A 13,944-nucleotide genomic window follows, 5' to 3' on the forward strand; every position below is an offset into this window, starting at 1 on the left:
GGGCTCCTTTTGCAGTAAATGGAAGTAGCAAGGTGCTTGCAAACCACAGTTCAGCACAATAACTTAATTTACATGCTCTAAACTTGCACTTGGAAAAGTTTATCTTTGTCCATGGACTTGAAAGGGAGTTGAGAGGGACCAGGCTTCTTTAGGGCAGGACTAGCCTCTGTTAAGGCTTTCCACTCTGTATTATTCTAAGAAAATTCTGCATGTATGAAGTCATCATACCTGTTATGTGAGAAGCACATTGTGTATTTATTTAACTCATTGTGCTATGACCACATGTTTAGATGCTATATAAACGTGCTAGCTACTACCTGCTGCTTATACTGCTGTAAATATGCTTTATGTGGGCCATCTGGTCTCACTTATTTAAAGATTCTTGTAATAAAGGTCCTCGAGTCTGCTTTATTCACTAAGCTGAAAATTCACTTTTGTTGGGATGATGGAGTCTTAACAGAAAGCAACATATTACATCTATTATGAAAGCACACCCCTTTTAAAACATTTATTTTCAATTTTTAAGGCATAGAACATTTTAAAAGAAAAATGCTACTCTGGAATCAAAGTAAAAACATTTTGCTTCAACATTTAAAATAGTTTGGTATTTCTGAAAGAAATCATTCTGGTTTGAAAATACATGGAAAATGTTAACATTCATTAACTCTCTTTTTTATTGGAACAGTTTATGAAATTCAACCTATTTGCATAACTAGATTTGATTTTCCTGAAACTGGTTTTGGTTTACCTGACATTTCTTACAAATATTTTTCTCAGATCAATTCCGAGTTTCAAACATACATGATAACTGCAAGCTGTTTGTTTGTCTCTAATGTCAATTTGATTTTAAAAAACATGAAAAATATCACTAACAAAATGCTGTGCCATCACTGAAGGCATTTGTTCCTTTCTTATGTCCTGCCAAAACACCATGGTCAGCAAAGTTCACACTTCCAAGAATTTAGACTAGAAGTTAGAGAGTGTGTGTATGTGTGTGTGTGTGTCTGTGTGTGTGTGTGTGCAATCTTACCTCCGCCTGCTCTAGCAGACACCTCCATACTCTTCCTTCATAAGTGGAAGTTTCCTGCATCTCTGAAGCAATTTTTCCAGCCATTCTGCAGCAGAGTTCCCCCCATGCACATTTTTACAAGCATATAAGCCATTGGCGTGTGATGGCATTTAGCATCCTTTTTTCCTTGCTCACCTCCAAATCAACAGACTTCATTTATCCTCTGACTACTCACAGTCTGAAAAGCAAGAGAATTCTCCTTGCTGGTGCAGCCACTGCATCTCTGTTACGACCAGATATCCAGAGTCCAAGAAGAGATCATATATATATATATATATCTCCTCTCCTCACGCCCACAGATTTGCTCCAACTAATCACATCTTGCCATTCAGTACAGCAACCTGCAGACAAGTGCGGACTAAGAAAGACAACAGAGCTTGTGTACATACTGCAGAATGCCTGGTATGTTTATTAAATAATTTCTTTCGTTTTCAGAAATTTGGGGTTTGCTGAATCCAGGGCTCTGAAAAGTGGTGAAGGGGCACAAAGTCCTAAGGCATGCCCTTAAATTTTCCGTATCAGGATTAAAAACATTAAAAAAAAAAAGGGGGGGGGGAAATAGATTCCCCTTGTATGCTTTGGGACTGAGACTCTGAGATGTTGGTTCATTTTCCTTTGTCATACAGTTTATTTCTTGCCCACAAAGGTGATTGTGTCCCAGTCAGTGTAAAAGTGCAATGTAATTGCTAGAAAAAGAACAAACATCTGATGTATGCTATTAAAAATGCACCTAGAGGTTGCTTAGTGTTAAAAAATAAGTCCTTGATTTGGTTTCACTGTTCAGTGACCTTCCTATTGCCCCAATTATATCAACAGTTTCTAAATACAAAAAAGTTAAGTACCGCATGTGTCAGACAGTGGACAGTGGGTGTTTTCCTGAGTGCACACCTGAATGGAACTCAGTGGGTGAACTCCATGGGTTGGAAGAGGAGTATCTGCCCTGCCTGGAGGTGCAGACCACCTGAAAGCAGTACAAACACAATTTCTGTGTCCAAAGCTCAACAAGAGGGCTCTGGGCTATGCTGACGGCACAGTTACAGCAGCAAAAACTATTTATTTGAAGAAAATAAGATTAAGTTGGAGAAGAGACTGAAGTATCCTAACCTGAAAATGAAACTTATTAAACTACATGAGGCAGCGTCTCTTCAAACCACTTAATCGCAACTGGTGGTGTGTGTTGAACAAAGGAGGTGGCACAGAGGAGACAGGAGAGTGGCTCACTCTACGTTTCTTTTCTTTTAAAAGTTTTGTCTTCCTGTGATAAAAATATATATTTAAATGATTTCCTCAGGTAAACTAAGCGATGGAAAGACTGAACTGATGGAAGTATTATAGGCATTAAAATTGAAAAATGTACCATGGAGGGAGTTGGCAGGAAGGAAAAGATTAAATAAACTGAGAATCTGGCTAGAGTCATTATTATACCTGTATCGTACTACTCAAGTCAACTTTCCACCAGAGTTAATGATTACTGGTATGCGTCACTCTGAGTCTGCTACAGGAGAAAGATTCCTGAAGAGTCTATTTCTCGGTTCCCAAGACAGTTTTTCCACTGCTTCCTCAAATTAAAACATCTTGTAGGTCATGTATGGCATCCTCCTCCATTCTGCAATACACACAGATCATTTTTTCTACTAAGGCATGGCATCAGGGCCCCGAGGGCACTGCCAGGCCTGGCTGTCCCTGCCCAGCCTCCCCCCAGCAGACCAGGGCCCAGGACCCGACTTCAGCCCCTTCCCCAGTGATACCGTAGTAGGGCCAGTCTCCAGCTCCCCACAGTGCTGCCCTGCCCAGCCATGGGCCCCACGGAGCCACAGCCCATCCCTGTCCCCAGAGAGGTGCCCGATGCCTGGGGCTGAGGCTGCCCTGGTCCCCCCTGCTCCTGGCTGGGGGGTCCTGTGTTGACACCACATGAGGAGCAGATGGCTGTACCCTGACACCCGTGCTGCACGGGACATTTCCCAAATAGCTGTGGCCAAGATGCCATTGCATTTCACCCCACAATCAGAATAATCTCTCCTTTTGTATCCTCCAGTTTCAGGTGCCCTCTATACACTTCTCAAATACCTTGCTCCAATCAATATCTTAGGTTTACTTCTTGCACTTTAACTTGCTTTCCTCATCCTATCCTAATTCTTCCTTAGCAATTCTCACCAGCTTTCTATGAAAATCCTTCTTCTTCCTAGAAACCTCCATTCTTCCCTACTCCTTTTTCCTGAATTCCACCAAAAAGCCCTCCATGTTCATCATTGTACTGTGTCAACAGAACAACATCCTCCCAGAATAACAGATCATAGTTGCGTAATACAGGGTGTTTCAAAATGATGGACCAAATTTATCCAATATACCACTTTGAAATTGGGTCCACCTTTTTGAAACAGACTGTAGTTTCATAAAAACGTCAAGCACACAAACTACCTGTAGAGGACTCTGTTAATTGCCAGTCCTCTGCATTGAATAGAGGACTGAAGTAGTAACAGACTTGTATTTGATAAACTTGAACCACAAGCTGGGAATTATATCTTTATTTAAACCATTCCCTGCAGTGGGCTGTCATGTGGAAAATAATGTGTTAGTGTATAATAATGAGATGTACAGGCTAGAACAGGAAAAGTGTGTAAAATTTGAATTGTGACTGGGTAGGGGAAGCTGGGAGTAAAACAATACAAGGGGAAGAAAGGGCTTTGAGTTAGTACTCTAGAAAGTCCTAAAGTGCCCCAGTGAAAATTCAGATTCCTAAAATTCCCATTCAGCTATCATCTCTTACTGTGAAAAAAAAAGTCAGTAGCAAACTGGAGAAGCTAATATTTTACCGTCTGCTAGGTACTTAAAGAAAAACATACAACACTGTGTCTGCAAACACCCAAAGCACCATGCCTTCAAGAAACAAGCTGCTGAGAGTCTTTTCCAGTGCTTCATGGTGCGAACAAGCTGGGCATACCTTAAGTGAGTTCACCAGAGGAGCATATCCCACGTTTTCTCACAGTACATTTGTAAAATGTGAGAATTACTGAGCTTCAGAAGAAGGCTGATGGAGAAAGTTTACCACCTCTCAAGGCAGCAGTTCACAGAGTACGTCACCTGTGTGGCTGGATATCAGCTGAAACCTTCTTGGCAGATGTAGGTGCACATTGGATTTATGGCGATTGCACACCACTGCCTGTTTGTGCATGAAAAGTAATTGCCTGTCTGCTCCAGCCAGACTGCTGGCTGTCCTAAACCTCCTTTGTCAAGTCATGCTCATTGGGAAAAGCTAAAATGCTCTTGGTCCTTTCCTAGCAAAACCGTGCATGTTTTAAAAGAGTACTTTTGTCACCAAGTTACATGGTATGAGGAGAGAGGAGCTGGGCCCTAATGCGGGTTAAAGAATACCCACTCTTGCCAAGTGAGGCTGTACCACTTACAGCAAGTAATTAAAGATTAATCAAGCTCTGGAATGAAGTAAGAGGGAAAGAATGAGGCTGTCTGGCAGACAGGGTGAAGGCCCTGCCCTCACAGAATAGAAAACTTGGTTCTAGCTCTCCTTCCAAGGGCTGCTTGTGTATTTTATATTAAATACTAGAACAAGTGACCAAGATCCAAGTGTTCCTGCACACTTGATACGCATGTCCCCTGATCAACTGATGAGAATCTCCAACATTTTCGTACCCAGTTAGCATTTACTTTGATATAAAAAACAGCTTCAGCAACAGATCCTTAGAAAGCACACTGAACAAACTATAGTGTTGCCTTTAGGGTATTTTAAGAAGGGCATGGGGTATAAAACTTTGTGGGCACAGGAGAGGCTGCACTTGCACACCTTGTTTTCTAAGTGTCTGCTCCAACCATTCACATCATGTGCTCATCAACTCGTATTGCATATCTGCCTCTAGGCCTGACCCACAGAGGCTGTGACTGTCACATTGCTAGTTTTTGAAGTCCTCTCTTCATTATTAGTGTTAATTAATGTTTACCACACTGAAGCCTTGAAATCACCATCTTCCTCTGGCAATGGCTGCTTTAGTAGCCCAACAGGAGCAGTTCTGCAGAAGCAAAAGTCAGTACTGAGGACCTGACATCCACGTTTTATACATGTTCAGGTTTTTCTTCAGACTAGATCTACCCTAATCCTCTGGATTGAATGCCCATTAGTGACTGGAGCATGCTGAGGTGCTCTTTGGACGTTGAAAACAGAAGCATCCAAATGATTACTTATTTTCTTAAAGCTGGTGTACGTAGCATATGTGCCCACACCAACATTATCTCAACAGAAATTCAGGGTTCAGGAAGGAAAGCTGGTGTCTTTGTAAATCTCTGGCATGCATATTGAGAGCCAAAAGTTTTCCAGAGCTTATTGCCTATGTAATTTGGAAAAAAAATTGTGTCTCCCATGCCAAACGGAACTCCTCAGTGAAGTTTAGGTGTTGTAAATGTGCAATGGTCATCTCTGCTGAATTTGCTGTTTTATATTAAATACAAGATGTTTGAAATTTTCCTCCTTGCCACAAAGACTGCACAACATTTATTTTGGAAAAACACAATTCAAAACCATACAAGGAAGAGGAAGAAAATCAGGAGGATCTGGTGTAAACTGCAGCTGTTGGAATGATTCTACCTGCATGATACATTTTTTAATTTAATCCAATTGCTTCACCTGACGTTACTTAGAATCATAGAATCATTGAGGTTGGAAGAGACCCTCAAGATCATCGAGTCCAAGTGTTGACCTGACTCTGGCACTAAACCATGTCCCCAAGAACCTCATTTACCTGTCTTTTAAACACCTCCAGGGGTGGTGATTCAATCTCTTCCCTGGGCAACCTGTTCCAATGCCTGACAACTCCTTCTGTGAATAAATTGATCCTAATATCCAATCCAAACCTCCCCTGGTGCAACCTGAGGCCATTTCCTCTTGTCCTGTTGCTTCCTACTCGGGAGGAGATGCCTTAGGTCAAGGTGCCTTCAGGAAAGCATACACCTGGACTTGTGTCCTCTTGCACACTTCAGGAAAACACTCACGAAAGAGCCACCCCCTCCACCCCGCCATAAGAGTTCCTGGGTTAGAACCAAAGGACATCCCGCCTGGGCATCAACGTCTGCCGGGCAGGTTTCGAGAGCCGAGAGCCGGCGAGCAGCGGGGGAGCCCCTCGCTCACAGCCCGCAGCTCCAGCCTCCGCCCCCAGCTCCCGCAGCCGTTACCCCCGCCCCGCAGCCGCCCCGACTCATCCTCCGCGGCCCCGGGGCAGCGGGAGGCGCAGGGGGATGGGGACTGGAGAGGCGAGGAGGAGGAGAAGGAGCGGGGGAGCTGCCTCCCTCTGCGGCACGCACCAGTAACCAACCGCCCGGGCCGGGGAGCAGCCGCGGCCCCGCCGCCCCTCCGCGCACGGCGGCGGGGAACCCCCGCAGCCCCACCGCCGCCGAGCAGCAGCCTGAGGTGAGCGGAGGGGCTCCCCCTCTCCCCCGCGGGGCCGGGCAGCCGTTGGGGCGCAGGAGGGTGAGGGGAGGGAAGCGCTCGGCGCGGCCCCTCCTGAGGCGGGAGGGAGCGGGGAGGAGGCCGCGCTCCGAAGCGGAGGTTTTGGCTGGGAGATGGAGCCAGACTTAGGGCCTCCCGTAGGCCGGGCCCTGCTCGGCCGACTCCGGTGCATCCCGCCGAGCGCCCCGCTGCCGGCCCGCCGGGCCCGGGCCTGGCCTGCGGGCACAACCGGGAGAAGCGCCGCTTTTCCCTTGTGCCATCCCCTGGGTGGGAAGGGGGGCTTGAGGGAACAGGCCTCCCCCGCTGCCCGCCACCCTCCAGTTACAGAGGTGCCACCGTAACCAAGAGGGTGACAGCCCGACTTCTGCATGGGCACAGCTCCAAGGTTGAGGTCAATCTTCAGAAAGAAAGAAAAAAACAAGTGATGGAAAACCGTACAGACTGAGAGTGCCCTTTTTGGTGACCTTTTTTCTGCCTTTCTGCCTGATACCCAGGCACCTTGCACCTCTCCTCAGTTTAGTGATGCACCACTGCCAGGTCATGTTCAGTTTAAAGCAGATTTAGTTGGAGCTGCATGAAACTCCATGTGGATATTCCTAGCTAAATACATCAGTCAAGGAACATAAGCATATCCACAGGTTTGGTTTAACTTTGCTGGCTTTATATAACAGGGTGTTTTATTAAACCCATGTATCTGTGAGTCAGAGATGTATTGCATGTGTGCTTTTTCAGGCTCCTTGACACACAAATTGGTAGTTTACGAAATTCATGTGTTTTCTTTGTAAAGAAATTTCTCCTATGTCAGAGCAGGTCATTGGGAGATAGATTTCATGATCTACAATTTAACAGTTCATTTGACTAGGAAAAGTATCCAATTACAGGTTTTCAAGGTGTTATAAAGAATTAAAGGCATGGATATTTTAGACAGTAGTCAGTATTTGGGCATTTTTTAAAAAATCTAGCTGCCTACAAGTAAAAGTGTATTTATACACTGCAAATGGAAGTGAGTCTGCAGTATATTAGAAATAGCTCTAAAGGAGATCAGTGGTGTATTAATATTACAGGAGTCAGAGCAGTGCGAAGTTCAGTGGTAAACTAGGCAGATCTGTATTTGATATATATATTTTTAAAAGTTAAATACATTTCTTTGAAGGTAGCAAGTGCTGGAGGCCCTGTTGTGTAAAATGAGATGGCAAAAATGTCACCCTTGCAGGAGAAGGCTGCACTGTTACAAACACTGCATGATATCTTTCTAAATTAAAAAATATGTTGTGGTAAGTGATGGAAGAGTCTGAATGGAATATGTACTGAGCCTTAGATATTGCAGTTAAGTGTGGCCAGTAGGCTTAAGGTTAAAGGTCCTAAAGCAAGTTGCAGTGCCAAGTATTTTGGATGGTTGCCTTTCACGGTGGCTTGAGCCAACAGGCAGAAGGGCTCACTGTCCTTGATTCATGTTATTACCTTCTCTGTTCATACTTCTAATACATTGACATTAATTCTGTAGATTAATGAAACCTCATGCTGGGCCTAGATACTTTATTGGAAAGGTTGTTTTTCAACCTTTTACAGAAGCTGGGATGACACAAGGGTGTAACTTTTCTGCATGTGGATAAAGCAAGAGGGAAGTCCTTGTGGTTCTCTGTGCGTAGGAGAAGACATTTCCTCCAGCTTTCTCTTTTCGTGCAGGTAGATGTGGGTGTGAAGGATGGGAGATGCTGGCAAGAGCTGGACTCTGGGTTGCTGAGGTGAGTGATCTGAGACTGATTTGGGTGTCTCTGGTACTGGCTGGGGCAGGGTTTTGGTAGCTGGGGGCTGGAGGAAGTGCTTGCATCTGTGCTGTGAAGCAGAGGTGTGTCCCGCAGTCATTTTTGAGTGCACAGTGGGTGTGCTGACTGCGAGGAACACGTGCTACTGTTTATATCGGATAGGGCCATGTTAAAAATGCAGATGAGAGGTGAGGTTCCTTTCAAGTTCCTCGGAGATAAATAGAGGAAAATATTAAGGTGTAGCCTGAGGGATGTGGAGAAACTGAAAGAGAACAGAGAAGAGGGCTAGCAAGATGGTTAGGGGTCTACAGCGCAGGATCTACAAGAAGAGGTTGAGAGGGCTGGGCTTGTTTAGTGTGGTGAAGAGAAGGCAAAGGGGCACTCTAATTAATAGTGGCCTACAGTTATTTGGAGAATAGTCACAAAAATATCAGAACCATTTTTTTTCTCAGTAGTAGCAGATACTTGGTGAGATATGGGGAAAATAGTTTTTATCAGGAGGAGAGCACAGTCATGCAGCAGGTTGCCCAGAGAGGTCATGGGCTGCTTGTTCATCTTAAAAACCGTGGATGATGTGAACTAGTGTAGGTGATAGCCCTGCATTGAGCAGAAAGTTGGACTAGATGATTACCAGAGGCCACTGGTGAACAACATTTCTGTGGGTCTATGGCATATGATATAGAGGAACCTCTGGAATGGAGTGTATAATCAAGTACGTACTGTGTGAATGTTCCTGGAGAGGTATGTATCTATAAATGACGAGGAGAATGAGAAACTCAGGCATCTGCGGAAGACACTAAGAAGCCAGTTGGTATAAACATGGAACATGGTGGTAAGACAGAGGCAGTGTAGAGGACTGAAATACTAAGAAATGGTTAACAGGGAGAACAGGTTTTTGGGAAGAGTAGTGAGGATGAGCAAGGGAATGGGATAATTTCATATGATGGAAAAGGATGCTCCTGCCTGGGGACAGTGTTTGAAGCAACTGAGCAGGAGCAGGGAAATGGGAACACCAGGCTGAGGAGTACTAGGAATTTTGGTGAGGCAGGGAGATAGGGACCAGTTGTTGTTTGCCTTTGAAGAAAAGTATTTGAGCATGGGATGGTGAAGGAGGTGATGTATGCAAGCCATGAGATGCTTCATGGGGATGAAGTCTTTGAGACTGGTGGAGTGAGACAAGAATGACAGGCAGACATGGTGAGGTGGTAGGGTTATATGGTTGTAAGAGGTGGTGTTGTGTGTGGTGATACCAGGCAGAGGTGAGTCAGTGTGGTGGGTGGGAAGAGCATCCGGAAGCAGCACGGAAAGGATGTATGACTGTGTTAGGGTGAAGAAAGTGTGTGAAAGTACCCGGCAGGAGGTTGGTGTGCAGGTGTTGGAAGGGTATGGAGTTGCACTGGAGAGATTGTATGGAGCTGAGGTGCACAGGGCTGCAGAAGTGTGAAGCCGATGTACAGAGAAATGGTATACGTACCATATGCTGGTGGTGGGGAGGTGACAGGTGTCACTGCACCAGGGAGATGAGTACATAAGGTTGGAGAAGGGCATAAAACAGCACGGGAGTAGCGGAGTGTAGCACTTTGGTAGAGTGAGAAAGCTTTGTGAGTCAGTAGTGGCTCGGAGGAGGGACAGAGCGGTAGGTGAGGAGACACATTGATGCAGTGAAGTGAAATGGGTCTATAGGGTGCTATGTGTAGAATTCATACAAGTGAAGGGAGAAAAAACACTCTTGTGTAGCACTGGTAAGGGTCCATATACATAATAGTGTAGCTGAGGATCACAGAATCATAAGATCATTTTGGTTGGAAGGGACCCTCAAGATCATTGAGTGCAACTGATAACCTAACACTGGCACTAAACCATGTCCGTGAGTGACACGTCTACATGTTTTTAAACACCTCCAGGGATGGTGACTCCACCACTTCACTGGGCAGCCTGTTCCAATGCCTGACAACCCTTTCTGTGAAGAAGTCTTCCTTAATATCCAATCCAAACCTCCCCTGGTGCAACTTGAGGCCATTTCCTCTTGTCCTATCACTTGTTACTTGGGAGAAGAGACCAACACCCTCCATGCTACAACCTCCTTTCAAGTAGTTGTAGACAGCGGTAAGGTCTCCCGTCGGCCTTCTTTTTTCCAGGCTAAACAGCCCCAGATATATCTATAGATGTGAGTGATGTGTGAAGATGCATTGGTACAAGTGTTTGGTGCTCAGAGCAGGAGGAGCTCTGGGACTCAAGGGAGCGGGCTGGTTAGCATGACGCTGCCAGGTGTATGAGGTACTGGGGGAAGCAGGTACCGGGACAGGGAAGCAGATGGGGGTAGTGCCGAGTCCCCGTAGTGGGACACGGCCGCAGTGTGCCTGGGCGTCGTGGCGACAGGCAGCCCGCCGCCTGGCCCGGGCGCCGCTGCCGGTACCGCCGCGGCGGGGCGGGCGGAGGGAGCGCCGCCAGGGCAGGGCGCTCGGAGGGCGATGTCCCGGGGAGCCGCGGGGCGCGACGCGGCCGGGCCTCACTCCCGTCCGCTCTTCCGCACAGGCTGCGGCTGCCATAGCGACGCTGAGGACGCCGGCGCCGAGCGGAGCGCGGGGTACGGAGCCCGGACATGGTGAGCTCCGGGCAGGGCGGGCGGCGGGGCGGGGTGGGTGCCGGCCCGGGCTGAGCCGTGTTCTCTGTCGCTCCCGCAGCCCTTCACCGAGCGCGCCTACTACCCGCCGGTGGCGGGGGGAACCGGGGCCGGCGCGGGGCCGGCGCCGTTTCCCGCCTTCCAGTTCCGCGGCCGCCATGAGGGCCCGGACTGGCGGCGGCTGAGCGCCGTGGACGTGGGCCGAGTGTCGCGGGAGGGGGACGTGGCGGCCCTGCAGGAGCACCTGGAGCACGTCACCTTCTGCAGCGCCGAGCGGGAGCGCTGCCCCCACTGCCAGGGCCCCGCCGACCCCCTGCTGCTCAAGCTGCTGCGCCTGGCGCAGCTCTGCACCGAGTACCTGCTGCACTCGCAGGAGTTCCTCAGCGCCCAGCTCGGCAGCCTGGAGGAGGCCCTGCGGACGGCCCAGGCCCAGCGCGACCAGCTGGGCAAGGAGGTGGCCCAGCGCCTGCAGGAGATCAAGGGGCTCAAGGAGGAATGCCGCCGCAGGAAGAAGATGATCAGCACCCAGCAGATGATGCTGGAGGCCCGAGCCAGCTACCACCAGGTGAGAAGGGAGGTCCTGGCAGCCTGGTCACCCACACCTTGCTGGCTCTGAGCCCACCGGGGACAAGCGGCAGAGCAGTCCTGCTTGCTGGGTGAATGGCTGGAGCTGCAGGGACCAGTGACCTTAGAAGAAGGGGGTGCATGGCTTGCAGGTGCTTTGCTTCCTATCTGTGTTTCACAGGCATTTTGCTGATATCACAGACATTTAGGAGAGTGCTACGTTATCAGGGGTTGTCCTCTGCAGGCACAGGAGTTGGACTCAATGATCCTTGTGGGTTCTTTCCAACTCAGGACATTCTATGATTCTGTGATCATCTTCAACAAATCTGCTTTTTACTAACAAGTGCTATATATTCTTGGATTCGCTTTTGACACATCTGAAGTGTCGGATAGACACACACATAAAAAAACTGTGATAAATGTGTTTCTACTTTCTGTTGCTGCCTTGTGTATCAACTAAATGGTCAGAAAACACACAGGGCAAGTACATCAGAACTGGTGCTAAGCAATAACATGCCTGTCTGTGAGCTGTCACTTTCTTGCAGTAATGTTCTTCAGGCACAAAGTTTCTGCTTCGGTGTGTGACTCAGAAGTGACTCAGGCATGATGGTAAGGAGCCCCAGTGAGGTAGCTCACCCCTAACTCCACAACAATCTGTCCCATAAGGGTCTTCCCCAAGAGCCTTGCTGCATTGCTGTTCTGACTCTCTTTATCATAGCACACTTGGTTTTTTTGAGAGGGGATTTTGTGTTCTGGGCCAAATAGTTTGATTTAAATGTTTTTCAGCTTTGGCATTTTTCAACAGGTTTCAGGAATGCAGACTGCAGCTTCAAATGTAGTCTGAAATCTAGAGAGTACACTGGACACAAACTTGACATGATTTCAGGCTAGCTCTTTGTGTCTATTTGTTTAAAGTTATGGCTTTACTTTTTAATTTTTTTTTTCTTTCAATTCTTGGGATACTAGCAGTCCTGATTGTTGAAATTCTCCTTAATCATGGAATAGTTGCAATACAGAAACAATACAAGTTTTCTTAGAGTATGTGCAGCCTTATTCCACAGTATAATACCAGTTTCAGCAGGCTGGCAGAGTTTAATTTTTTAAGACATCAGCTAAGTGGGCTCAAGTTTTTCTGTAGGGGAAAAGATACTTTATGCCCCATGAGTAGTGTTATACATACATTTTACTTCATTGGAACCTTGTCTCAATGCATTAATTTGAGTGTTAGTCTTAAGGACAAACTGCTGATGTTGAATTGTTTTAAAAAGCCTTTGTGCAACCTACAGAACAGTTTTTTCTGTCCTGTGTTGCAAAATAAAACTGATTGCATGCATAATTCTATGTGTAAAGTTAAGTAATTCTCATGCTGTCTCAGTGGAAGCTGAAGAACATGGTAGTGATCTTGGCGCATCACTAATCTTGTGTTTGGTGGCATTTACAATAAAGCAGAGATAGAAAGCTATTTCCCATTTTTAGTTTGATTTCATATAAAGAAAACGTGAGCCTTCCCCCCTTTTTTCCTCTCTGTTAGTAAATTCTTGTCTCTAGAAGTTTTTGAGGTTCACATGGGAAAAATGTATTCAGGGAATGATGCTGAACAGTTCCCGCAGTTCCCGCCATGTTTTCAGGATTCTGCATGAGAATGCTAGAGATAAATTAAACTCTTCCTATGGTTTGCAAATGCAAGGCAGCAGTATGATCAGTAAACAATAATTGTGTATTATATGTGTGTACCATGATCTTGGCTGATCTGCAGTGCCAGCTAATAAGGGTTTTGCCAGTGTTCCTGAAGTTTTGTCCCCATGAAGCCCCCATGAAGTCTTGGCTGACTTACAGGCTGACATCTTAGCAGACAAGCCTGTAAATAGTACACTTTTATCTAATGTAACCATGCTTTGGAATTTAGATTTAATGCCTTTAACCCACCACCAATGTCAGCTCAGTCATGAAATACTACTATAAAATGGTACTAGTAGCCAGAAGTCATAAATTTAAGACCTGTTGGTCCATACCTTCATCTGAGTAAACAAATTTAATTTTAAACAATAATTTTTAATCTAATATTTTCATGCACAATGTAGGCACAAAGTGCACATTGTATCTAGCACTGTGAAAAGTAGTTGCAAGAATAATGTTACATAATTCAAAACCTAAATATTCCCTGTGCTAATCCTGTCTCCTGCAGTAAGAGCTTTCTTTCACTAGCAGCAAGTTGAACTGACATGAAGTTTGTGCTTGAATGGATAACATTATTTCACAGCCAATTTCATTCCATAAATCATGTGCAATCTGTTACACTGGGAGCTCCCTCTTGGTTGGCAGCAATGCTTTACTACCAGACTGTATCTCTTTACTTAGTTTTATGTTAGCACTTTTTTAACATTTGTCCAACAAAATTTGTCTTAATAATTCATTGCTTGTACTGAAAGATCCCTATATTTAAAAGCCTACCTGACTATCAGTGGCAGTA

General features: G+C 46.2%; 1 protein-coding gene across 3 annotated transcripts in view; it reads left to right on the forward strand.

Annotated features, from left to right (window-relative positions):
- The first annotated feature begins 6,234 nt into the window (after positions 1-6,234).
- DZIP1 (DAZ interacting zinc finger protein 1) overlaps positions 6,235-13,944 on the forward strand; it is a 40,476-nt gene continuing 32,766 nt past the window's right edge. The window contains exons 1-4 of one of the 3 annotated variants that reach the window (XM_082064967.1): positions 6,236-6,482; positions 8,208-8,266; positions 10,823-10,892; positions 10,972-11,475. In XM_082064967.1, the coding sequence (XP_081921093.1) occupies positions 10,890-10,892; positions 10,972-11,475 (507 nt within the window). In that variant the 5' untranslated portion in view covers positions 6,236-6,482; positions 8,208-8,266; positions 10,823-10,889. Of the gene's footprint in view, positions 6,483-8,207; positions 8,267-10,439; positions 10,455-10,822; positions 10,893-10,971; positions 11,476-13,944 lie in introns of those variants that run through there. The other 2 variants (XM_082064968.1, XM_082064969.1) reach the window with 2 other exon arrangements.

This window comes from Streptopelia decaocto, assembly GCF_964273445.1.
Source record: "Streptopelia decaocto genome assembly, chromosome: 1".
Lineage (NCBI taxonomy): Eukaryota > Metazoa > Chordata > Aves > Columbiformes > Columbidae > Streptopelia > Streptopelia decaocto.